This window comes from Oncorhynchus keta, chromosome 5 (genome assembly GCF_023373465.1).
Source record: "Oncorhynchus keta strain PuntledgeMale-10-30-2019 chromosome 5, Oket_V2, whole genome shotgun sequence".
NCBI classification, from domain to species: Eukaryota; Metazoa; Chordata; class Actinopteri; order Salmoniformes; family Salmonidae; genus Oncorhynchus; species Oncorhynchus keta.
In genome coordinates, this window is record NC_068425.1 from 7,648,871 (window position 1) to 7,676,161 (window position 27,291).

The 27,291-nt window shown below is 42.2% G+C and overlaps 1 protein-coding gene across 1 annotated transcript in view; it reads right to left on the minus strand.

The window, feature by feature from the left end:
• LOC118384417 (neurabin-2-like) overlaps positions 1 to 23,212 on the minus strand; it is a 57,908-nt gene extending 34,696 nt beyond the window's left edge. Inside the window, exons 1-2 of the mRNA XM_052518626.1 lie at positions 23,089 to 23,212; positions 18,816 to 20,339 (exon numbers count right to left, since the gene is read on the minus strand). Of these exons, the coding sequence (XP_052374586.1) occupies positions 18,816 to 20,279 (1,464 nt within the window). The 5' untranslated portion in view covers positions 20,280 to 20,339; positions 23,089 to 23,212. The remainder of the gene's footprint in view (positions 1 to 18,815; positions 20,340 to 23,088) is intronic.
• Positions 23,213 to 27,291: the final 4,079 nt, after the last annotated feature.

Below are 27,291 nucleotides of genomic sequence, written 5' to 3' on the forward strand. Positions count from 1 at the left end.
CTTCTACAGATGCACAATCGAGAGCATCCTGTGGGGCTGTATCACCGCCTGGTACGGCAACTGCTCCGCCCACAACCGTAAGGCTCTCCAGAGGGTAGTGAGGTCTGCACAACGCATCACCGGGGGCAAACTACCTGCCCTCCAGGACACCTACACCACCCGATATCACAGGAAGGCCATAAAGATCATCAACGACAGCAACCACCTGAGCCACTGCCTGTTCACCCCGTTATCATCCAGAAGGCGAGGTCAGTACAGGTGCATCAAAGCTGGGACCGAGAGACTGAAAAACAGCTTCTATCTCAAGGCAATCAGACTGTTAAACAGCCACCACTAACATTGAGTGGCTGCTGCCAACACACTGACACTGACACTGACTCAACTCCAGCCACTTTAATAATGGGAATTGATGGGAAATGATGTAAAATATATCACTAGCCACTTTAAACAATGCTACCTAATATAATGTTTACATACCCTACATTATTCATCTCATATGTATACATATATACTGTACTCTATATAATCTACTGCATCCTTATGTAATACATGTATCACTAGCCACTTTAACTATGCCACTTTGTTTACATACTCATCTCATATGTATATACTGCACCTAATACCATCTACTGTATCTTGCCTATGCCGCTCTGTACCATCACTCACTCATATATCTTTATGTACATATTCTTTATCCCCTTACACTTGTGTCTATAAGGTAGTAGTTTTGCAATTGTTAGCTAGATTACTTGTTGGTTATTACTGCATTGTCGGAACTAGAAGCACAAGCATTTCGCTACACTCGCACTAACATCTGCTAACCATGTGTATGTGACAAATAAAATTTGATTTGATTTGATTTGACCAGTTACATTTAACTCAAATATGAGAAAGTTGCTCGATTTTGATGTTTGAGGGCTAGCTATTTTAAGGAGAAAATATAAGAAAAAAACTTCACAGGGAATAACTATTTTTCGCTACAATGAGAGACAATAGGCGCTATCTATTAATCATTATTACACAATCATTTCATTGTAACCTTATGATGACAGGGATGTAAATGGTGACTAACTTACATCCCAGCTCAATTCAGACTCCCGCAACGCACAATATGGCACTCCAGCCTCTAAAATCAAACCTCTGGCACAAACAATCCATTCTCACCGTTCTCCGTTTCTACATGTCAGACTCTGCTGACTGGGAGAAAACACTGAGAAGAGATCACTGTGGAGGTTACACACAAGATACAACAAGTCATGGCTAAGACACTGCCTATACCTGGGGCTATAAAATAAACACTGCCATGGATTGAAAGTCCACCGTCATATGGTTAAATGCTGTTCTCATCTCACCCTGACGGCACACACACACACACACACACACACACACACACACACACACACACACACACACACACACACACACACACACACACACACACACACACACACACACACACACACACACACACACACACACACACACACACACACACACAAACACACACACACACTTTTTAAAGCACAGGATCAGCACACCTGGATGGAGAGCATGTTAAGAGACTTGCTCAAGGGGCCTAACGGTAGGGGCAATGTCTTTTAGGATGTGTTGAACCCATCAATTCACACATTTTTGCAGTGCCGAGCCCAGGGTTCAATCCGGCCACCTTTCGGCTACAGGTCCAAGTCCTTAGCAGCTGGGCTACCTACTGCCCATTATACATGTACAAAAGCTGTGTGTGCTTTACAATGTTTACCTGTGACCTGGCTTTGTGTCAGGCTTCTGACTGTGACAGCACCTGAAAGTAGATTTGTTTTGTGGGGCACATACTGAGGTAGAAGAGATTGGAGTAGGCCTATGTAGCACTGCAGAACTCCCTGTTTTGGGTTGTGATTTAACCAAGTCAATATGCCAGGTCGCAGTTGTAAATGAGAACTTGTCCTCGACCGGCCTACCTGGTTAAATGAAGGTGAAATGAAAAAAATATTTCATAACACCATATTCAATAACCGCTGCTTTAAATCAGATGAGTTACTGCACCATTACAATCAGCAGCGGAATTAATCCTGGGAGTAGTAGAATGTTAATCTCATTGATGGCTGAAGCACAGCCAAGACCAGTTCATACGGCCGCACACACTGACTGGGGGTACAGTACACGCTATCGCTGAAGTTAACCTCACAAACAATCTATGTCATGTACAGTAAGAATGCCTCTACTTCCATAAATGGGGCATGTCACATCGGCCTACATCACTACCAAGATGGCCGCCTCACGGCCAGGAAAAAAAAACACTCTTCCTCCCTCATTCTAAGCATGTTTCAGTTCATGGGCATCTACAGAGGAGTAGGCTCTCTCTAACACGAGGGCACAAGACAAAGACGATATAGTAACAATGGACGAGGAGCGTCATAAACTTGTGATTTTCCAGTTGGCAGAAACAAACACTGGGGTCGAATTACATTGGCTTTTACTGGTAATGTTGAAGTCATGCTATATCCTCATTTGTTCCAAAGCTTCAACAGACACACCCCCCCCCCACCCGATTCTGTAATGGGGGATTGCAACAGCAGGCAATTCCGAAGGCATCGGAGGGATGGAATGAGGTTCGGAGATAATTAGGATCATTAGGAGCTTTCGTTCACACAGGCAGAACACTGTTAGCAGACTGGAGAGAGACTCCCAAGGTTAGGCTAATGAACCAGAACAAATACAATAGCATGGTAATGACCATTGGTAATACAGTAACTGTTCTGTATCAGTAAAATGGTCTAGAAGTGGCATAGAAAGAGTTCAAGACAAACCAGCCTGGATGGTGGAGAAAAAAATATTGCAGAGGCAAACCAATTGAAATAAATGGAACATGCGCTCTGTCCGACTCCTGTTCTTAGAGGTTCTACTCGGAACTCCGAAGCAGTCTTCAAAGATTCTGCTAACGAGCCCTTTGGATGCAAACCGCCGTCGGTAAAAGAGCAAACATGCCAGATGGCAACACAAAATGTCTGTTGAGGCAAAATCTGGGGAAATGATTATAGGTAATGTGAGGTTGTTTTCAAAACCGAAAAAAAAAAACACAGTGTGGAATCAAAGACTTAAAAGCTACGTTGAAATTCGGAGGTGTATTGGGTGCGAACTGGCACAACGAGGCTCACGGCATAGCCTATTTCCTGTTGAGGATTTGGGAGAAAGAAAGAAAGGGAGAGACAGGTTTTTTATTAATCCTTCTCTCCAGGGAGAGGGGAATGGCAGACTGACGCGAGGGAGGGAAAGAGAGGGAGGTCTGCTGTGCTGCTCAGGCATAACATTGGTATTGTTCTCCTTCCTCTCTTTAATATGATACACCCAGTTTCTCCAAACTCACTGACACAAAATGCACACAGATCACCATTCCAACTCCATCACACAGTCCAGTCATAGACATATAAACAATAGATTTAGACCACAAGTGCCAAACTCAAGGCCCGCGGGCCGGACCTGGCCAGTGACACGTCACTATCTGGCCCGCCGAATGATTTAGGTTCTCAATTTATTTTTGGCCCGCGTTGCACTGCACTACAAGAACTGTCAACGTGCTGCACACCAAACGGCAGTGCATTGCCACACACACACACACACACACACACACACACACACACACACACACACACACACACACACACACACACACACACACACACACACACACACACGAGCCAGCCAGTGCACTGTATTATATCATCACTGACCAAATCTTCTTCCAGACCGAAATGTTTAAAGGTGTTGTGGCTAAATGTCCATGCCAAGTTATGGTTCCAGCGGGTCATTGCCATAACCTACAGAAGATGTAATCTTGGTTGTCAGAAACATATTGATACAACAGTAGCTAAGATGGCGAGAAGTCTGTCCACAATAAAGTGCTGCTTAACAGCACTGTCAACAAGGCAGGTCCTACAGGCCCTAGTTGTCGCACCTGGGCTACTGCTCAGTCGTGTGGTCAGGAGCCACAATAAGGTACTTAGGAAAATTGCAATTGGCTCAGAACAGGGCAGCACAGCTGGCACTTGGATGTACACAGAGAGCTAATATTAATAATATGCATTTCAATCTCTCCTGGAACAAAGTGGAGGAGAGATTGACTTCATCACTACTGGTAGTTAGGAGAGGTATTGACATGATGAATGCACCGAGCTGTCGATTTGAACTACTGGCGCACATCCATGCATACCCCACAATACATGCCATAAGATGGCGCCGAAGAAGAAGGCAGACGTTTTACATGCGCCCAGCCGATTGTGTTTTTTTCTTTGTTCATAAGTTCTTTTTTTTATTTACTTTTTTTGTACATAATGTTGCCGTTACCCTTTCTTATGACCGAAAATACCTTCTAGACATCAGGACTGCGATTACTCACCATGGACTAGCAGAATCACTTTTTTCCTATCATGACTCTGATGAGCCCGACGCGAAGGATATACTGCTTCCTTGGGAAAAGGCCCCGATCCCGGTGATCTGTTTAAAGAGGCGGTGGAGAAAAAGGGGCTGAAGGTCAGGCTGCCTTCTGAGAATTCGTAGGCGATCGAATAAACCCCCACTTCCCTCCATTCTGCTTGCAAATGTAGAATCTTTGGACAATAAAATCGAGGAGTTATGTGGAAGATTAAACTACCAACGGGACATTAAAAACTGTAACATCTTATGCTTCACGGAGTCGTGGCAGAATGATGACAATATCAACATACAGCTGGCTGGTTATACGATGTACCGGCAGGATAGAACAGCAGCGTCTGGTAAGACAAGGGGCAGTGGTCTATGTATTTTTGTAAACAACAGCTGGTGCACGATATCTCAGGAAGTCTCAAGTTATTGCTCGCCTGAGGTATAGTATCTCATGATAAGCTGTAGACCACACTACCTACCGAGGGAGTTTTCATCTGTATTCTTTGTATTCTGTTTACATACCATCACAGTCAGAGGATGGCACTAAGCCAGCATTGAATGCGTTGTATTCCGCCATAAGCAAACAAGAAAACGCTAACCCAGAGGTGGCGGGCCTAGAAGCCGGCTGACATTAATGCACGGAATCTTACATCTGTTTTACCAAATTTCTATCAGCATGTTAAAATGTGCAGAAAAAGAACTCTGGACCACCTATACTCCACACACAGAGACAGAATGCTCTCCCTCACCCCCCATTTGGCAAATCTTACCATAATTCTATCCTTATAATTCCTGCTTACAAGCAAAAATTAAAGCAGGAAACACCAGTGACTTGATCAATAAAAAAGTGGTCAGATGAAGCCGATGCTAAGCTACAAGACTGTTTTGCTAGCACAGACTGGAATATGTTTCGGAATTCCTCTGATGTTGTATTCGGCTATGTGACTAATACAATTTGATTTGGTTTGAAGAGGTCTCTTCACAGTCCCCAAGTCCAGAACAGACTATGGGAGGCTCACAGTACTACATAGAGCCATGACTATATGGAAAAACTAGATTTAAAAAACAGATTAAAAACACATTATGGAACAGCGGGGACTGTGAAGTAACACAAACACATGCATACACATGGATTTTGTACTGTAGATATGTGGTAGTGGTGGAGTATGGGCCTGAGGGCACACAGTGTGTTGTGAAATCTGTGAATGTATTGTAATGCTCTTTTAAATTGTATAAACTGCCTTAATTTTGCTGGACCCCAGCAAGGCAGCAGCTAATGTGGATCCATAAATACCAATAAGATAAAGGATTCACACGATTCATACATTACTACTAAAGTACAAAAGGACACAAGCAAGTATAAATGAGTTATCTACTTTATGAAATGACAGCCTGATGAGGAGCTGGCATCTGTGAATTCAAAGTCAATTGCGTGTCCTGTTTACCTCGCGCCCAGTGGAGGGAAAGTGTACAGACACATGTCACAGTCAGAGCTAGGGTACTAAAATGTTGCAGTCTGGCTTCAGTTTTTAAAGCTTGACAATGAATAACCCCCCCCCCCAAAAAAAAAAAACACCATGCAAAGGAGAAACATGTAAGCCTATTACAGCAACATATGAGCAGTAGCCTATGCTGGCTACTTACGGTTGCAAAGGGTCGGAAACTTTCCGGTAAATTTACGGAATGTTTCCAGGTAATTTTCCATGGGAAGTTAAGCCAGGGAGTTTTGCTTAAATTCTTCACAAAAGTTTGCTTATAACAGTATACCTTTTCTTTGTGGGATACACAAGGCAATTCTAGGTATTGTGGCACATTTTTGGTTAAACCAGCCCCAATTCAATGGAATTGCAACCCTCTGCATGCACAGTGCATTCTTTCATCACACTCTTTCATCACATGTACAGCTGTTCACAAGATCTTGTACACTAATAAGGTGCTATTGAGCCCACGCTACTACACTGTCTGAGCCAAGTACAACATGCTTTCTGCTAAGTTTTGATTACAATACTGGGTGGGGTGATTATATTTTATAGGACATACATTATTTTTTTGTTAACTAGTAAATTAGTAGCCTACAGCAAAGTGTGTTTAAATCCTTTCTAACTGGTTAACAATTTCTGCTAGTTAGTTTTTGCAACCATGTGGCTTTTAGCTTAAAACTTATTGGGGATCGGTGTCCAGTCCACGGAACGGTTGAGCTAACATAGGCTAATGCAATTAGCATGAGGTTGCAAGTAACAAGAAAATTTCCCAGGACATATCTGACATTGGCAGAAAGCTTAAATTCTTGTTAATCTCACTGCATTTCCAATTTACAGTAGCTATTACAGTGAAAGAATACCATGCTATTGTTTGAGGAGAGTGCACAGTTTTGAACATGAAATGTTATTAATAAACAAAATTAGGCACATTTGGGCAGTCTTGATACAAAATGTTGAACAGAAATTCAACGGTTCATTGGATCTATATAAAACTTTGCACATACACTGCTGACATTTAGTGGCCAAAATCTAAATTGCAGCTGGGCTGGAATAATAAATTATGGCCTTTCTCTTGCATTTCAAAGATGGTACAAAAAAATACAAAAGAACAGTCGTTTTTTTCTCTGTATTATCTTTTACCAGATCTATTGTGTTATATTCTCCTACGTTCCTTTCACATTTCCACAAACTTCAAAGTGTTTCCTTTCAAATGGTACCAAGAATATGCATATTCTTGTTACAGGCAGTTAGATTTGGGTATGTCATTTTGGGGGAAAATGGAAAAATAGGGTGGATCCTTAAGAGGATTTTAAGCCTGCTAAACTGAGGAGTGTTAATTCACCTGATTCCATACATGTTTGATTTTAAAAGATTTATCTCACAAAGGAGTTGTTTAAGTTTAAATGTTACAAAAGCTACGTTTTTGTTATTTGGAGTTAAATACTTTTGGATTATGGTGGCAGCACATGATGCACATCTGCAAGCATAGCCGCAAATGCTGGACAAATATTATTTCTCTCAAAGTTTGTTTTAATATGTAAAAATGCTACATACACGCATCCTGAGTGGACAGTAGCCTAGGCTATGAGTGGATTTGGAACTTTGAATAGCCTCCTATATGTCACAAACACAGAACTTCAGGTCCTGTCTGGTGAGTGGTCTTATAGGCTACTAACTAGCTTAACCCAAACAATGAGTCATGAGAGTATCACCCTTTTGACATTCGTATACAAATGACATGATCAGTGTCATTATCAGGTGGTGACGAGGGGACAGGAACTGGAGACGTTAAAACTTCCTGTCTACTGACATTATTGACCTGCTCCCCCCTCCTAAGCCTTAGGCAACATTGTAGCCAAGGCTGCCCGTTTAAGACTATAAAAAAAGCACTGTCATGGAATGCAGAATCTTTGATAACAATCGAAACGTGAACAGAAAGGCTGCTGACTGCAGAGCAGTCTGTATCGGAAAGATAAGGGCCTCTGCATAACGGGGAGAGAAACAGAAGAAAAGATCCACGGTATGGCGGCGTTACTCTCTCGTCTATGGTACAGTGCGTCTGCCTAACCTAAGTGGCTTCCAGACCTGCCCCCGCTTGCAGCGCCACCCTAGCATTCTGACACAGGGAGATGTCTTTAAATAACCCCGCACGGCAGTACAGAGGCTCTAAGAACCAAGCAGTGGATTATGGGAACGTTCAGAGCAGTAGACTTCTATTTATAACCACTAGGGCATTCCGCTAATCTGTTTCAATACTTAGACTGTGGCACTGTACAAGGCCTGGGCAAGACAATGGACCAGGTTATGGTACTATATACTGCTTATACCCCGATGCTATGGATAGATGTTGATGAGAAGGTAATTTGTTCAAATAAGTCATTTCCTTTGGAATGCTAGATCTACCCAGCTGCAGATGATGCATCAAAAACAGTACTGTTTACTAACGCAATCACATGGTAGCTGGTGGTTAGTTGGACACATATAATCTACCAGATACATTGAAGGATGTCAGCTTGTAATACTACGGATGGCAGGCAGTTGTTATTCAATGTGAGCAAGGTGAAACTAACCGCTAATGGACAAGACAGTGTCTGCCGGTTCAGATCCCTGGTCAGAGACACAAGCCCAGCTGGCTCTGGTGATGGCAGACTCATCAAGGCGCTACCCCAGAAGTGAGCCAGGTGTCCACACACTGAAATGTGATCTCTCTCTCTCTCCCAACTTCCTCTTGAAATTGGGCTATATCCTTCTCTGAGACATTCCCCCACCTAGGGCTGTTACGGTGACCGGATTACCACCACACCGGCGGTCACGAGTCATTATGGCAGTCAAATTCCACGTGACCGTTTAGTCACGGTAACTAGGCTTCTACAAGCTCTGATGCTGCTGAGGGTCATTAGTAGCCTACAAAACTCACTAACTGCCTGGTACTCAGCACTCTATTGTCCCTCTGACATCAATGCAAGTGTAATGGAAAATCTAATCAAACACTTCATGAGAGCCCATGAGCCCATGTTGCGCAACATTTCTTCAGGCTATGCAATTGTGTGAGAAAACAGAGTGATGGCCTCTGGTTGTATCACAACTAAAGTGGCCAAATAACTTAATCAAATTAAGTACATTAAATCAGCATTACAATGGGTTTAGAGCCTAACTGGCATACATAATCAGCACGTGTTAATCAAATTTGGGGAAGATAATTTTCACCATAAAAACGCACCTTTATAATGAAAGCATTACATGCATAATCACATTTGTGGTCACGTTTGAGAATGCCATTTTCCCGCCAATGTTAAATTTGCGCCTACAGCCTACTGCCATGTGCGCATTGCTGCGCTTATAATTTGAAGAAATAGCCTAATAGTTCCTCAAAATTGTAAGCTAAACGTTCTGATCTGTTATGTCAGTCTCATTGCTTACAGTTTTTTTGATGCTAGTGGTTGTATTCATTTGGGATCTATCCCATCCTACAACTGTCCCAGACTATGTTTGGAATACTTCTTTCTCGCACAGAATAGGTCAACTTTTGTACTATGAGGGACAGTAGATTGACATAGGCTAGTGCTTTTGCTGTTCATTAGGCCTACTCATCTTGTTGGCTGACAAAAAGTACATGTCGACAGTTCTTCCAATATCCACCTCGGAATTGGATAAGGACACGTGCAGTTGGGTCCCTAATGTGTCGGTCTTCACTTGTAGCCTGTGAGAAATACCTCATCATCATGACGGAGAGCCATGTAAGTGAGGGGTGCTATGGAGCATGCAGCAGGGAATTATAATTATAATTATTATATTCAGCCCAAAGGCAAAATGGCCACTGGCCACAAAAGGCCTGGATTTGTTTTAAGGATCATTACAGCCACACTAAGGGGATGCCACCCAGATATTTGAGGCATTATTAAGTGCTTGTCAAATTGTGAATGATAGACTGATGAAGTGTAAGCAGCCTGTGCAAAAAACTAAGCAGAGTTCATGCATTTCATGCAACTTTTTAAAAAATCATTAGAGTCGCATCATGCAGCCTTAGAATGTATTAAGGATCAAACCATATATAGCCCAGCGTTTTTTATCACAACTAAAGTTACATAAATAACTCTAAATGAAGCATATAGGAGTACCTGTTTCTTTATTAACTGCTCAACACAGAATAGCTGCTTTGCACTATTTATTCAGCTATGTTCAATTGTATTTTCATACTATGAAATAATATCACGGAATTCCAAGCAAATCTTGTCTGCTGAATGAACTAGTGTAGCCCACAGCCATATGGCACAGCCAGATCAGGGACTAATATAAGGACAACTCAGACTATGCTATTCTGTTCATCTGAAATAGATGACATTTTCTACATATTATGTTCTAGACCTGTCTACAATAAATCATGGATTTATTGTGAGGGTGTAGGCTACATTACATGGATGTATTAGACTTTTTAAAATGTAGATGTTCCAAAGGACTGCATCAGTGGCTTATAGGCTCTGCATGGAACGCAGGAGATGCTAAACATGTTAATTAACCGTCAATTACTGTGAGAGTGGCAGTTATTTGCTTGACAATCCCTGGCTGATTCAATTTCATGATCACCACAGCTCTAGCCCCACCCAGCCCTACTTCCCCCTAAACTGCCCCCACACCCCCAGCCCTCCTTCCCTCTCTACTGCTTCCTCCCTTTGAGAGAATAAGAGGGGCCGCCCAAGTCTGTCTGGGATCAGGAAAAAAACTTAACGGGGTCACAGACCCACTGGCTCCAGGTCATCTACAAGTCCATGCTAGGTAAAGCTCAGTCTTATCTCAGTTCACTGGTCACGATGGCAACGCGCTCCTGCAGGTGTATCTCACTGATCATCCCTAAAGCCAACCCCTCATTTGGCCGCCTTTCCTTCCAGTTCTCTGCTGCCTGTGACTGGAACGAATTGCAAAAATCTCTGAAGTTGGAGACTTATCTCCCTCACCAACTTTAAACATCTGCTATCTGAGCAGCTATCGCTGCAGCTGTACATAGTCCATCAGTAAATAGCCCACCCAATTTACCTACCTCATCCCCATACTGTTTTTATTTATTTACTTTTCTGCTCTTTTGCACACCAGTATCTCTACCTGCACATGACCATCTGATCATTTATCACTCCAGTGTTAATCTGCTAAATTGTAATTATTCACCTACCTCCTCATGCCTTTTGCACACAATCTATAGACTCTTTTTTTCATTTTTTCAACTGTGTTATTGACTTGTTTATTGTTTACTCCATGTGTAACTCTGTGTTGTGGTCTTTTCACACTGCTATGCTTTATCTTGGCCAGGTCGCAGTTGTAAATGAGAACTTGTTCTCAACTAGCCTACCTGGTTAAATAAAGGTGAAATAAAATAAATAAATGAAAAACTCTCACAATCACACAAGGATGGACAGATACAAACTCTCTCATCACATACAAATACTCAATCACACTTGAGTAGGCATACACACAATGAACATGTGTGGGCATATAAACACACAGTTGGGACCATCTCACAGAGCTGTCAGCAAATTATTTTACAAGGTAAGTTGACTGAGAACACATTTTAATTTACAGCAAAGACCTGGGGAATAGTTACAGGGGATAGGGGGTGAATGAGCCCATTTGAAGCTGGGGATGATTAGGTGGCCCTGATGGTATGAGGGTCAGATTGGGAATTTAGCCAGGACACAGGTGTTAACACCCCTACTCTTAGGATAAGTGCCATATGATCTTTAGTGAGCACAGAGTGTCAAGACACCGTTTAACGTCCCCTTCGAAAGAAGGCACCCTTCACAGGGCAATATCCCCAATAACTGCCCTGGGGCATTGGAATATTTATTTGGCCCTACGGAAAGAGTGCCTCCTACTGGCCCTCCAACAGCAGCATCTGTCTCTCATCCACTGACTGACCAGGACCAACCCTGCTGAGCTTCAGAGGCAAGCCAGCAGTGGGAAGCAGGGTAGTATGACATAGGGACTGAAGGAATGTGCTACCAGTCAGCTGACACAGACAGACAGAGAGACAGAGACAGAGAGACAGAGACACAAAGAAAGAAAGAAAGAAAGAAAGAAAGAAAGAAAGAAAGAAAGAAAGAAAGAAAAAGAAAGAAAGAAAAAGAAAAGAAAGAAAGAAAGAAAGAAAGAAAGAAAAAAAGAAAGAAAAAAGAAAGAAAAAGAAAGAAAAAGAAAAAAAAGAAAGAAAGAAAGAAAGAAAGAAAAAGAAAAAGAAAGAAAGAAAAAGAAAGAAAGAAAAAAAAGAGAAAGAAAGAAAGAAAAAGATAAAGAAAGAAAGAATGAAAGAAAAAGAAAAGAAAGAAAGAAAGAAAAGAAAGCAAAAGAAAGAAAGAAAGAAAAAGAAAGAAAGAAAGAAAAAGAGAAAGAAAGAAAGAAAGAAAAAGAAAGAAAAGAAAGAAAAAAAAAGAAAGAAAAAGAGAAAGAAAGAAAAAGAAAGAAAAAGATAAAGAAAGAAAAAGAAAGAAAAAGAGAAAGAAAGAAAAAGAAAAGAAAGAAAGAAAAAGAGAAAGAAAGAAAGAAAGAAAAAGATAAAGAAAGAAAAAAAGAAAGAAAGAAAGAAAAAGAAAGAAAGAAAGAAAGAAAAAGAGAAAGAAAGAAAGAAAAAAAAAATAAAGAAAGAAAGAAAAAAAGACAAAGAAAGAAAGAAAAAGAAAGAAAGAAAAAGAGAAAGAAAGAAAGAAAAAGAGAAAGAAAGAAAAAGAGAAAGAAAGAAAGAAAAAAAAGAAAGAAAGAAAAAGAGAAAGAAAGAAAGAAAGGAAAGAAAAAGATAAAGAAAGAAAGAAAGAAAAGAAAGAAAAAAGAAAGGAAAAAAAAAAAAATAAAAAGAAAAGAAAAAAAAAAAAAGAAAGAAAAGAAAGAAAGAAAGAAAAGAAAAAAGAAAGAAAAAAAGAAAAAAGAAAGAAAAAAAGAAAGAAAGAATGAAAGAAAAAGAGAAAGAAAGAAAGAAAAAGAGAAAGAAAGAAAGAAAAGTGCAGGGTCTAGCTTGCACTAAATGTAGAGAGACGGTGTTTATTCTCAGCTCTCCACCATGGAAAGTAAAACACTTGTCTGATAAGAGTGACAGCATGCCTGCTTAGAAGAAAGAGATGGAGAACATATTATGTTTTCATGTCATATCACTGTGCTTTCACTGTCATTGAGGTATGAATGCCATATTAGTCTGAAGAAATCTAATGAATCAATCACTGAGAAGAAAAAGCAAAGGCAGGGTTGAACAGGTTAATGGCTTTGAGTGTAACAAAGGAAGCACTACAGTTTCCCTTGGAGATTTCAACGACTGAAAAGCCCATTCCAGTCATTGGAGCACAACAGCAGAGCTGAACTGGTTTGACATGTCCTTCTCTGGAAACCCTAAAGCACTAAGCCTTTGGTCTGCCAGATCACCAGCTGATAGTAGCTACCCCTTTTTCACAAGGCTCCTGTCCTTAAACTGTCACATCGTATCCATGTGTCTTCATATAACGATAGAAAAGTACCTTTTCACAGAGGACTTAAGGTAGCAAATCCTGTAATACCTGACCTGAACAAAATATGATTCAGAATAGCAGGTCACTGACATGGAATGTGTAAGTTAGTGTAAAAAAAAACGTGAAGGCAGACTCAAGACTCAAGTGTCATAACCTATAATCCTTACAAATAGCCCCCAAAATGCCTTATGACCTTCACCTCGACAACTTCACACTGTATAGCACAAACATGGACTCTTCCACTACATACTACTTACTACCCTATGGTTTGCACAATGCCACACATATAATTAGAGGCCTATCAGGGCTCCCTCTCTCTCTTTAGACATAAAGGTCCTCCTACACCAGGCATTCATCCACCAGATTAAAATAATCTTGGCCTTACTTGAAGTAATTGCAGCACATCCCTTTCCCTGTTGTACTGTTATTATTATTATAATTATGAAAAGCTGGTGAATTACAGCAGGCCTCCACAATAACTTATATATTTACGTATATGTGCGGGTTTTATATAGATATATACATATATATTATTGTGTGTGTGTGTGTGTTTGTTTTATACACACACACACACACACACACAAGTCAAATAGTGATGCTCCAGATACTCAACTAGCCTAAAAGGCCAGTTTTTATTGCTTCTTTAAAATCAGTACAACAGTTTTCAGCTGTGCTAACATAATTGCAAAAGGGTTTTCTAATGAACATTTAGCCTTTTAAAATGATAGACTTGGATTAGCTAACACAAAGTGCCATTGGAACACATGAGTGATGGTTGCTGATAATGGGCCTCTGTACACCTATGCAGATATTCCATTAAAAATCAGCCGTTTCCAGCTACAATAGTCATTTAAAATATTAACAATGTCCACACTGTATTTCTGATCAATTTGATGTTATTTTAAATGGACAAAATGTTTTGCTTTTCTTTCAAAAACAAGGACATTTCTAAGTGACCCCAAACTTTTGAACAGTGGTGTGTGACACACACACACACACACACACACACACACACACACACACACACACACACACACACACACACACACACACACACACACACACACACACACACACACACACACACACACACACAGCACAAAGCACAAATTAAATCACATATCACCCAGAAAACCAGTTACATTCCTCAACAAATAAGTTCCCAATCAATAACGTACAATGCCCGAATTGCACCAGAACATCAAGATGAAATGTCATTTTGATGTATTCTATACGTCAACAGCAAAGTTAGGTAAGAAGGAAGTTGATGAATTAGGGTCTTGTAAACAAAAAGGGAGTAATATACAGGTCTTTAGGGAAGTCCAGCCAACCTTTTGATACAGGATGCGGTGACGAGTCTCAAAACCGCCGCCTGTAACATAATGAAGGCCACTATGGTAGATGGCATCCAAAGGTTTAAGAGTAGTGGCAGCTGAACTTTGATAAATACTATCACCATAATCATGAACAGATAAAAAGGTTGACTGAATATTCAGCTTCCTTTTGCTTAGAGAAAGGCGCAATCGGATTCTGTCGAAAAAATAAAACTTTAAGTCTTAGCATCTATACGTTTTAATTGTTTTAAACGTCAAATCCATTATTAATCCAAAAGCGGGAACATGTTCGATTGGAGAACCATCTAATGAGTGAACATGTATTTAATCTGAAACATTTTTTACGAGAGTTTAAAAACAACATGTATTTCGTTTTGCCCGTATTAAGCACAGGTTTTAAAATCAGCAAGGGATTCCTTGCATAGCTACAACATCTGACTGAAAATGCCAGATGAACAGTCTGGTCAATAGCACACAGAGTAGTATCATCCGCATATAGATGAAGTTACCATTTTATACACCTTCATGTACTTCAAGAAATTCAGACTAAACCCCATCAAATCACGATAGCCTGAGTTCTGTCACTAAGATAAACGTCAAACCAGGAACAGGTGTCAGAGCTCAGGCCTAATCGAGGACAACTTATTCAATGAAATAGCCTGATCAACAGTATCAACGTCTTTTGACAGGTCCACAAACAAAGCGTCTCATTTCATGTAAATGTCTAAAGCATTGACAAGATCATTAACAACTCAAATGCTTGCTGTAATAGGGCTGTGCTCAGGCCTAAACCTTGATTGGTATACATTCGTAAATACATTTCTCAGATGAAAAAAAAAAAAGAGCAAAGCTGTACATTTACCAAGGATTCAAGAATCTTAGCGAGACCAGGAAACCTTGAAATGGGGCAATAATGATTCAAATCACTACTATGCCCATCCTTATGGAGTGGCAGCACAAGAGCTGATTTACATACTTTTAGAATATTTCCTGATAACAATTTTAAATATAAAAATGTGGGTTTGAACCAACAATGATGGGTGCTGCACACTTAAGCAGACCAGGATCCAATTGGTCGGCCCATGTGGATTTCTTGCAGTCCAACGCTAGCAAAGCATCCAGGACTTCATTTTCAGTAAATAACCTAAAAGAAAAGCTTTGAATATAATTTCTCTGATCACTCTGCAAGTTTCTCCAATCAGCATCCAGCCCAACACCATTGTGAATAGGCTTGGAATAAGTTATTTCAAAGAGATACCCTACTGAAGTCAAATGGCGATTAAATGTATCAATGATGAGATTTGTTCCGTAATGAGGCCAATGTCTGAATTTAATTTGCTACAATGCACTTCTTTTGACCAGGTCCGTGCACTATCTAGGGAATATGGTGCAATTTGGGATGCAGCCCTCCTGTGACCCAGGCACTCTGGAGCTGACCGAGTGGACAATGTACCTGCCTGTTCTGTCCTCATCTCTGCAAAGAGGACAACACGGGTGATTCACCAAGTCATCCCCATGTCCTGCTGAATGCCTAACTGACATTCATTCTCTTCACCGAGTGCCATCACCTTGGCTAAGAGAGGGAGTCAGTCAGTCACAGTACGGGAATATGCGTAAGTATCAGGCACAACTGCAGACAAAACAAGACACTCATATACAGCACAGTGGATCAACAATGGAAGCTGACCGCAGAATGAACTCCCAGGTGCAGTGAATGTATCATGGTTAAGCCACACCCTTGGTTGAGTTAAAGCCATGAGATTATAACAGGTGTCGATAGGTCAGAAAGGTCAAATAAGACAGTGAACTGTCATCTCCAGGTCTTGAAAAGGTCAGATCAAGCCAGTGCAACAGCAATGGCTATGCAGAGATAGGTCTAGTAGATTTAACAGCTTCAAACCTTCCACTCTACACCATAATGGACTAGCCTAAATGCGAGCTTCTATCCTCCGCCACTGAGGAATAAAGGGACATTGTTTGCTGTGACAGCAAAGTCCTGGCATGCCACTACACGTGTCACAAGGGGCTGCGCTTAAGGGTGGCCCACTGCGAAGCAGTCAATGCTTTACGAGGATTACAAGGCTATGCAGAAAATCTATTGGGCCCCATCACAATCATGAAATCTCAGACACTCACTGACTGAGAAGAGGTGAGGATATATTGTATAGGCAACAATTGCTACTGAAAATCCATCTCACATAGTTACAGTGAAAGGGTGGCTGTCCGGTTGGTTAGCATGCTGTGCATGGTGGGGAGATGAAATCCTTGCTGGTGGCAGTTAATGGCAAGTCACCAAGGGACAGGAGAGAGAGGCCACTGGCATATTCATCTGACATTTCATAATGACAATATACAGAAGCGTAGAGCTAATATCTACCTACCTACATCATTTCACATTTGATGTAAACTATGTGCTTGTGGTTCAGGCTGAAGCCCCTGAGAACACCTAACCTATACCTGGCTGCAAAATATATATCATTGGAGCAGGAGACAGCATTAGGAATTTAACTCTTCGCCCCAGCTTTTTTGAGGTCCCTTGATACAGCATACAGATCTTAGAGGAACTAAGTTGTTGAAGGGGGATTTCTACATTGGATTTCACCACAATAATTATTGCTGGTGCAAGCTGAAACGATTAATATGACTGGCGTCAAGGCAGGTGGAACAAGTCTATCTTGATGTCAGGACTACTGAGTAGGTCCTCAGTGTCAAGCAAACGAATGAATGCTGACCACGCCAAAAAGAGATTTCACACGTTGTCAGTCACTTAGTCATACATAGAGCAGCTCACACAGTAGTGCTAAATGTGTTCTGCAGTAAACACACGCTGAAGCTGCTGTGTTGAAACAGCTAAACTAATAAGTGGGCCTGATATCCAGAAGTCAAAACCTAGCTATTAGCTTCTATCTCTGAAGCACTCCGTAGAAGAGTTGGGAAGTATCCAGATTTTCATACCGTTTCTGTACCATACCGGGGTATATGGTTATACCGGCAGTGCACACAATTGAATGATAAAAAATAAATAAAAAAAATATTAAAAAACCTGCCAAATTCACATAGCGAACACTAGCTAAATGCTAACAAGCGCATGAGAACCTCAAACTAATTGCAAGGACAAAGACACCACAGGTCATGAAGTTGTACAATTATCTCAAAAAGGTTGCACGCACAAAACAAATACTAGACAGCAGGGATCTTGATCCAGGGGATTGATTGTCTCTGCTGTAACCGAGAAGCGTGATCTCGCAACCTATCTAGAAAGTTTGCAAACCAAATGCATAGCTGGAGCCCTGAGCTGGAGAGAATGTATTTGGCACATCTTAGATAGGTAAACCTACAGTTATAAGATACTTACCTGGCAAACACTAGTAGAGAGTTTCAAATGTAACTTGATCACCTCTTAAAAGGTTGATTAAATAGTTAACCAAATAGTTACCCAGACTATCTGCATTAACTATTTAGACTCATCACATACACTGCTGCTACTGTTTATTATCTGTCCCTTTATTCCTAGTTATATGTACATATCTACCTCAATTACCTCGTACCCCTGCACATCCACTCGGTACTGGTACCCCTTGTATATAGCCAATTTATGGTTGATCATTGTGTATCTATTATTACATGTTTTACTTTTAGATTATTTCTCTATTTTCTTTCTCTCTGCATTGTTGGAAAGGGCCCCTAAGTAAGCATTTCACTGTCAGTACACACCTGTTGTTTGCAAAGCATGTGACTAATAACATTTGATTTGAAGGTGGAAGGAAGTCTGTGGATGCTGATCTTTGCACAGGCTTTCACAAGATGTTTTCACCAATACAGGAAATGCAAAGTCATTCAAATGTGTAAAACATGTAGAGGCGTGGGCCAATGTAAACTGTGTGGCAGCGTCAACAAACTACTATTATAACTTCTACACAAATGAGTCATAGAGCTTTATCTTCTGAATACTACTGTAAAACAAATAATAAAACTAAGTACTATGCCTAAGGGTAAAAATAATAGTCTACCACTAGATAGCTTCTGATCTCCACTTCAGAACAGTCTCTTCCCTTATCTCCTGACAAACTTTTCCTCATTTCTGCCCACCTGAACCAGAGACTCACCTTTATCGGTCCAGTGCTAAAGCAGATCTTCCTGTTCTCCGGCGGTGCTTCCTCCTCAGCAGGCAGTCCCGGGATCTCAGAGCAGCTCGACTCTGGCTCGTAGGGCTCATCTTCCTCCTCCTCATCCTCATCCAGCTGGCTGCCGCCGGAGTCCTCTCCGATGCCGCTGTATGCGCTGATGTCCACCAGATCGCCCTCCGAGTAATCATCCTTACGAGACTCCTCCTCCAGGCCATCCTCTTCCTGTCCCTCACATTGGGGCCCCTCCCCTGGCTCCTCCCTGTGGCCCCTCTCTCCCTCCTGCCGCCCTACCATGTCACTGGGGCCCCCAGAGGCCTCTCCATTTTCCAGTGAGGCGTGGATCTCGGCCTGCACCAGCCGGCTTCCTGCCTCGGGTGTAGAGGAGTCCTCTTGGTCCCTGGGTATTGGTTCCCTGCCAGGCTCGCCTCCGGTACTTGAGCCCCTGGCTTCCTTCCCTCTCTCCCTCTCAGGTTTGGCTTCGGTAGAAGCAGAAGAGGTCCTGTCCCCTGTTTGTGGACTTCCTGAGGAGCCGTTGTCGTTTTGGGGAGCTGCTCTCTTCCTGGGGCTTCTGGGGGAACCCTCCTGGTCCAAGGGTTGGCTGCTCCCATCCTCCTGACTTCCTGGGGGCAAGACTTGCACCTTCCTGGCGATGATTTTGGAGTTGAGGCATTCCGCTGTTTTCGCCGGAGTGGGGCTTTCTTCTCGGGAGGGCAATGGGGACGTGGAGGAGGGCCGGTTCAGGTTGTTCCTCAGGTCACCCTTCTCGAAGACAGCGCTTAGCTGGCTAACGGTGGGGGACACCGCCTCACCGGCTCCCCCTACCATATCCAGGCAGTCCAGAGACTCAGTGCTGCCATTGAAGCGCACTACCACATCCAGCCGACTGTCCTGGACCGCGGATGAAACCGGACGCTCCTTCTTGAGCAGGATGCGGTTGGTGGCCGACTGCTTCTCCTGCAGCTGGCGCTGCTCGAAGATCTTCCTCGTCTCCTGCAGCTTGGAGTACCCTGCTGAGGCCCCTCGGGACCCGCCGACTTCGCCGCCCTTAGGGTCGAAGCGGTTGACACGCTCGGAGACAGTGGCGCCCAGCTTGAGCAGGGCGCTGTGGTTCACGTCCTCATTGAGGCTGCTGGCCCTGGGCAGGGACAGCCGCACCGCCTGGTCATTGGCCTTTGACGGGTCATCCTCATCGCCAGGCGACTGCATCTGCATGAACATGTTCTTGATGCGGTGGACATTGGAGCCGTACTGGCGGCGGCCCCTGCCGGTAGGCCGTGGTGGCTTTCCATCCTTGGCAGCATCGTCCCCATTGGCGGCATTATTCAGGGCGTCGTGGGCCTGCTTCAGAGCCTGGATGCCCGCCTCATAGGCGTTCCTGTGGGGGGACGGGCTCCGGAGGGTGGAGCTGGCACTGCCCGACGATGGGGGTTCAGTCTTCATCATGGTTAATCAAACTGAGCCACTGAGACTTGGAAGTAACAGCATAGCTCATCTGTCTTCCCCCTGGATGAGAAAAACAAACAAAACCACTCAATTTCACCTGAGGGAGTCTGCCTGCCACATAAGGTAGACAGACACAAATGCAATAACCGCAATGAGCGATAGTGGGGAAGAGAGAGTGGGTTAGTGAAAATGAAAGGAAGATAGATAGAGATCTTGCACACAAGAAAGGAAGGGAAGGATGGATAGAAGCTTGAAAAGGTGCAAGTTAGAGAAATCCAAGAGAGAGAAAATAGAAAGCTACACACGTGGGTGTGAGGGAAGTTTGTGCTGATGTAAATAGGAGATTTGCAGCGCCCCAGGCTGTAACCTACCTATTCACCTCCACTTAGAAAGGAGAACTGCAGTGAATGATATGAGATAAATATGATAGGACTAGTCTAGGGTTTACAACAATAACACACAGATAGCAAATTGGAGTAGGCCTGGCAGAAGTTCAACTTGTGACGGATTGATTGTGCTGTATCCCTTAGTCATTATATCATTTTGATCGCTAGGATTTCTCTCAGCTGCCTCAAGATTTCTGGTCTCACCACCGACAGCAAAAGCTGCTGCAAAGTAGAAAGACACCAAAGGGTCTTAAAGCTAACTGTATAACAATAATCCTCATTCATGTAATCAGAGCCATGAGTCTGTTTGAGAGAGGACTACAAATCCAATGTCTTTACGATCACTCAAATACAGTATATAACCAACAGTATTTAGACACCTGCTCGTTGTTTGCTGATAAAACACTCTTCTGGGAAGGCTTTCCACAAGATGTTGGAACTTTGCTGTGGGCACTTGCTTCCATTCAGCCACAAGAGCATTAGTGAGGTCGGGCACTGACGTTGGGCGATTAGGCTTGTCTCACAGTCGGCGTTCCAATTCATCCCAAATGTGTTATATGGAGTTGAGGTCAGGGCTCTGTTCAGGCCAGTCAAGTTTTAACACAGCGATCCTGACAAACCGTTTCTCTACGGACCTCACTTTGTGCACAGGGGCATTGTCATGCTGCAATTGGAAAGGGCCTTCCCCAAACTGTTGCCATAAAGTTGGAAACACAGAATTGTTTAGAATGTAAATTGTGTGTTGTAGCGTTAAGATTGTTTGCATTGCTTCCAGAGGCAGTTTGAAACTCGGTAGTGAGTGTTGCAACAAAGGACAGGCGATTTTTACACGCTTTTGCACTCTGCAGTCCTGTTCTGTGGGCTTGTGTGGCCTACCACTTTACAGCTGAGCCAATGTTGCTCCTAGACACTTCACAATAACAGGACCTACAGTTGACCGGGGACAGCTCTAGCAGGGCAGAAATTTGACCAACTGACTTGTTGTAAAGGTGGCATCCTATCACACTGCCATGTTGAAAGTCACTGAGCTCTTCAGTAAAGGCCATTTATCTGCCAATGGTTGTTTGCTCAATTTTATACACATTTCACCAACAGGTGTCGCTGAAATAGCCAAATCCACTCATTTGAAAGGATGTCCAGATACTTTTGTATATATTTGTATTTATTTAACTAGGCAAGTCAGTTAAGAACAAATTCTTATTTTCAATAATGGTCTAGGAACAGTGGGTTAACTGCCTTGTTCAGGGGCAGAACGACAGATTTTTACCTTGTCAGCTCGGGGATTCAATCTTGCAAACTATCGGTTATTAGTTCAACGCTCTAACCACTAGTCTACCCTGCCGCACAGACCATGTAATAGACTAAATATGCCTAAATGTTGTTTAAAATCACGTACAACATACCAGGCTGGACCATAATTATGCAAATACCTGGCACAATGCCTTTATTCTTCAAATCAGCAGCACTGTATTGGTCCAGTTTCCTGTTATCGTATATTACCATGGCGACCCCTTATCCCATGGACGTTCTAATTGTATTTACAAAGAAAGCACAGTATCCTGCTACCACTACACATAGGCCTATTGTATGCAAACGGATGTAGTCTACATGTCATGTATGATGTCAGTTGGATTTAAATATCATATACCTAATGCCTTTGATGAGAATCTATCCAACATTGGGCCTAATTGAAATCGGACAGAGAATCCATATATCCGCATTTGATCAGTGCTATTTCAATGAATGGAATAAGCTATTGCAACAGCCTATGCATTGACAGCACAAACGACATCCTCTACAAAACACGAACACAATCTACCCTAAATTCTTTAGTCATGGAGCACGGTATTTTGTCAGTGACTCATCTTCTCAGCGTATAGACCATTCCGCAATTTTTGACACAAAATAGACATTTTCTCAGCTACAGTCCAACAATCGTACGATACATTGTATCAGGAAACGACACGTTCCAAATAGGTAGTCTGTAAAATGTAGCAACGTGTGTCTGATGTGCAACGGAGCATCTAAAATAAACACATGTCATGTTATGATAGGTTTTTGTTGTGACTAATAGACTACCAGGCAGACAGTCAGTTAGGATTACGGAGCGCTATAGTTTAGTCTGTTCGCTATAAACGCTAGCACTGCTCAACAAACTATGTATATACAGGACATTTATTGTGGAATACACTTTCATTAAACATCCCCGGCAATACCCTATGTCGGTCCGTCAAAACGCCGTGTTGTCAAAAACATTAGGACCCTGCGGAAATTAAGGGCCTCGAACACCTCGCTTGCATGATGCCTGTACATCGCTTCCTGCATCTTCTGCAGTTGGAATAGCAGTTATTTTCTCTACAAGAGCAAGATAAAAGCAAAAACATGTAATGTCATTACATCTTTACTAGGTTTGGTTACCGTACCTTGCTCACAGTGTTTCGTTCAAGTTTACAATCCGTTTATTATAGAATCCATTGTGTCCACGTTCTGTTTTCGCTTCTGATTCCCTTGCGAGCGTAGCGAACTGATGCCTTTGCTCGTTCTCCCCCCCTCTCTCTCTCTCTCTCTCTCTCTAACCTCCCCCTCCTCACCACCAACAGCATATGGCATCACAGGCAACTTTAACCCTTGATGTAGAGCAAAACAAAATAGACTTGAAGATTCCCCCCTAATTTATCTTGCAAAAGACATGCCTCTCGTAGGGCATTCGGACCGATAATCGAACAGGCCTATAGATGATTTATTATCCCACTGAACCGGCTGCTAGACCTATGGGTTTATAGCCGATTAAACGTCACATAAAATTAAGTTTTTATACAAATTACTAATTTCAGCACCCAAATAATTACAAATGACATTGTATTTGCGTGTATAGCCCCTTATAGCCCAAAACCATTAGACCGAAAGCTGTTACACTTTCATATAGCTCGATCTGAAATAAATTAAGTCAAAGTATAGCCCAATGAAATGTTACACACACAATTAAAAAATGAAATATAATTAACAGTAAAATATATATATCGAGGTGGTAGTGGTTGTTACATTGTTAGGCTGTTCCTTGGAATGGAACAAAAATGTGAGAGTCGGCAGCGACCTCGTGAGTTAAATCTGTGAAGACACAAGAAGAACAATGGTTAATGCTCACGATTCAAAAGCAATCACAACATCTTCCAAAGACACGATTAACTATTTGGACCGGGTGGTATGCTAGGCCTGGTTTACTATTTGTCTGTGTGTACAGTGCACAGCAGTGTAACAACCGCCAGTGGAACCTCCAAATGACACCACTTTCCTTTTGACACTTCATCATAGGATTATCCAAACCCAATGAGGTTTTGTTAGATCGTTTATCGCGATGCTGATCATTGTGACGAGTTTCTGTTCTTGGTTTGTGGTAAAAATTGGAACAATCCTTTGCAGAATGTCCCACTTCCATGCAAACACCATTTGCCACGGCTCAGTTGCTCTTTAAATGCAGTGACAAATAGGATTTCTCTTGAGCCTAATACAGTTATTCATAGATTACAACAACAAAAAATCTCTTTATCGTTTATGGGTTTAGGGGGTTTAAGAAGGCCTAATCTAGATGAGATCCTTGTCGAGTTTATCGGATAGGCTACAGGCGTTATAGTGCCTTTTCATTACATTAAACAGATGTTGTCTAAATGTGTTTACATTTCCTTTATCGATGTATACTGAACAAAAATATGAATGCAACATCCAACAATTTCAACGATTTGAATCAGTCAACTGAAATAATTTAATTAAGCCCTAATCTATGGATTTCTCATGACTGGGCAGGAGCCAGCCATGGGTGGGCCTGGGAAGGCATAGGCCCACCCACTGGGGAGCTCGGCCCAGACAATCAGAATTCGTTTTTTTTCCACACAAAAGTGCTTTATTTACAGACAGAAATACTCCTCAGTTTCATCCGCTGTCCGTGTGGCTAGTCTCAGACGATCCCGCATGTAAAGAAGCCAGATATGGAGGTCCTGGGCTGGCTTGGTTACATGTCATCTGCGGTTGTGAGGACGGTTGGACATACTGCCAAATTGTCAATAATTATGTAGTAGGCGGCTTTTGATAGAGAAATTAACCTTAAATTATCTAGCAACAGCTCTGGTGGACATTCAGCATGCCAATTGCACGCTCTCTCAAAACTTGATACATCTGTGGCATTTTGTTGTGTGAAGAAACTGCACATTCTAGAGTGGCCTTTTATTGTCCCCAGCACAAGGTGCACCTGCATAATGATCATGCAGTTTAATCAGCTTCTTGATATACCACACCTGTCAGGTGGATGGATTATCTTGGCAAAGGATAAATGCTCACTAACAGGGACGTAAACAAATTTGTGCACAACATTTTAGAGAAATAAGCTTTTTTGTACAAACAGAAACATTTCTGGGATCTTTTATTTCAGCTCATGAAACATGGAACCAACACTTTACGTGTTGCGTTTATATTTTTGCTCAGTTTGTATTTTTGTTCAGTGGTTCTACAAACAAATGACCTCTTGACATAAAGATGTCTTATAGTAGCCTATACCACTGACCACATCAGGGTGCAGGACTTTGTTAATTACCAGCACTTTTTGCTTCGAGGTAGAACTCTTTTGGGTCCCATGTAGAATCCTCTGGGGAAACCCTTTTGGGTTCTAGATAGCGTATTTTATCCAAAGTGTGTAGGCTACTACTAGGCTAGTTGCACATATGGACTTGAAAGCTGAATATACATGGTAGAAATGTATATAAATGAAGGTCTCTCTTGGAAAAAAATAGATTTTTATCTCAATGAGACTAACCTGGTAAAAATGACAAATAGGGGATAAACCAAGCCATCTCTTAAAATGCAGGCCTATCCCACTGAACATGACAATAACATGCAGGATTAGAGGGAAACGTGTATTCTATGAGGGATGCCGTTGTTTTATGTTTTGTAAATTGATAGAGTCATCATTTTTGCACTTAGAGACACTTTGCCACCATTCTCTGGGCACCGCAGGTGGAAAGTGGCATGTTAAAGATCTTTTTTAAGATATTAAATTATAGGCATCTTTTTATAGGCTCATACCCATGTGATTTGCTCACTCGCCCTCTATAGAAAGAATGCCATAGGCTGTATACTGAATTATAAAAGCATTGCAAAAGTGTAATTATTTTGTATTCCTTTTGTGTTGTTTATTTAAAGAACAAACACCGTCTTCATGTTCAGTCTTTCCCTAGCCTCTTATACGTGTTGCCCTTGCCTTTCTTACTGTTCGGTTAAGGTTAGGTGGTTCCTCCTGTCAGTGTCACCACAATGGTCCTTGGGCATGTAAAACACTCCAATAACAGACCTGATGGGCACAGAGGACATGGTGAGAAAACCATGTTCTAAAATATGTGTGTTTACATTTTTTTTTTACCTTACAGTTTATAGTGGGATTCCATCTGTCTAGTCTCCACGGAGAGAGATAATTTCCCTCTACCACCAGGTTCTAATGTGCAGTGGCAGAATGATCATCCTTTGGGGTTAACCATGGGTCAACACAGCAGAGGAAAGTCTCAAATGGCACCCTATTCCCGACATAGCACACTATTTTTGAACATGGCCCATAGGGCTCTGGCAAAAGAAGTGCACTATTTAGGGGATAGTGTGACATTTGGGATGCAGCCTCAGCTGTCTAAACCAATGACTCAACACTGCAGACTTACTGCAGAGAGAAGAGGCGGGATGGTAAGAGATGTTGCCTTGACAGAACCCTATATATCCCTACATATCAGCACATTCACTATATACCATGAACATATTAAAGATGAATTGTATCATTCCTACCTATTGATAATAGGACTAGTGGTAACAGTAAATACAGGTAGTGGAAATATTGTTATTTTCAACCTACTCAAATGTAAAGATGTATTTCTACTGACCATATGTAGCCAGCAGATGGCAGAGCAACAAACCACACATCCCTACTCTTCTCCAGCTTGGATAACAAAAGAGAACTGTGTTCCTACAGTGTGAGTCTGTGAGAAAATGCACATTATTATTAATATTGATGGGCTTAAATTCTTTATATGTAACATCCTCGAATATCCACATCCACATTGTATAATACAATTAGTATTAGCTGCAAAGCAAGTTGTTTTATCAAACATATTCTGTATATGTGGCCCCATTCAGGATTCAAAGCCACACCTCTGGTGGTGTTACAAGCAGCATGCTGCAGCCAAGTGCCACCAGAACCAAATGATGTAGGGTCCAGACCACTGTACCTGCAGCAGGTTGGCTCACAGCAGGCACCAGTTCTCAGGGAGATTCATTGCAGCTGAGGCCTTGAATCTCTCAACTCGAGTGCGGCCCGGCCCGGCCCACACACACACACACACACACACACACACACACACACACACACACACACTGTGGTGGAGTCTCCATGGCAACGCCTCCCCTGCCTGTGGTCATGTGGCTGCACAGACACACACACCGCAGTAATGACCCACATTTGTGCTGGCTGTTGTCTCTCTCTGTCTGGAGACTCGCTGTGGTGAACGACTGGAGCCTCCCCAGGCAACATGTGATGCATGTGACAGACAGCCAAAAGGACTCAATACCGACTGCGGGCGGTGGTGGTGCACATTTTG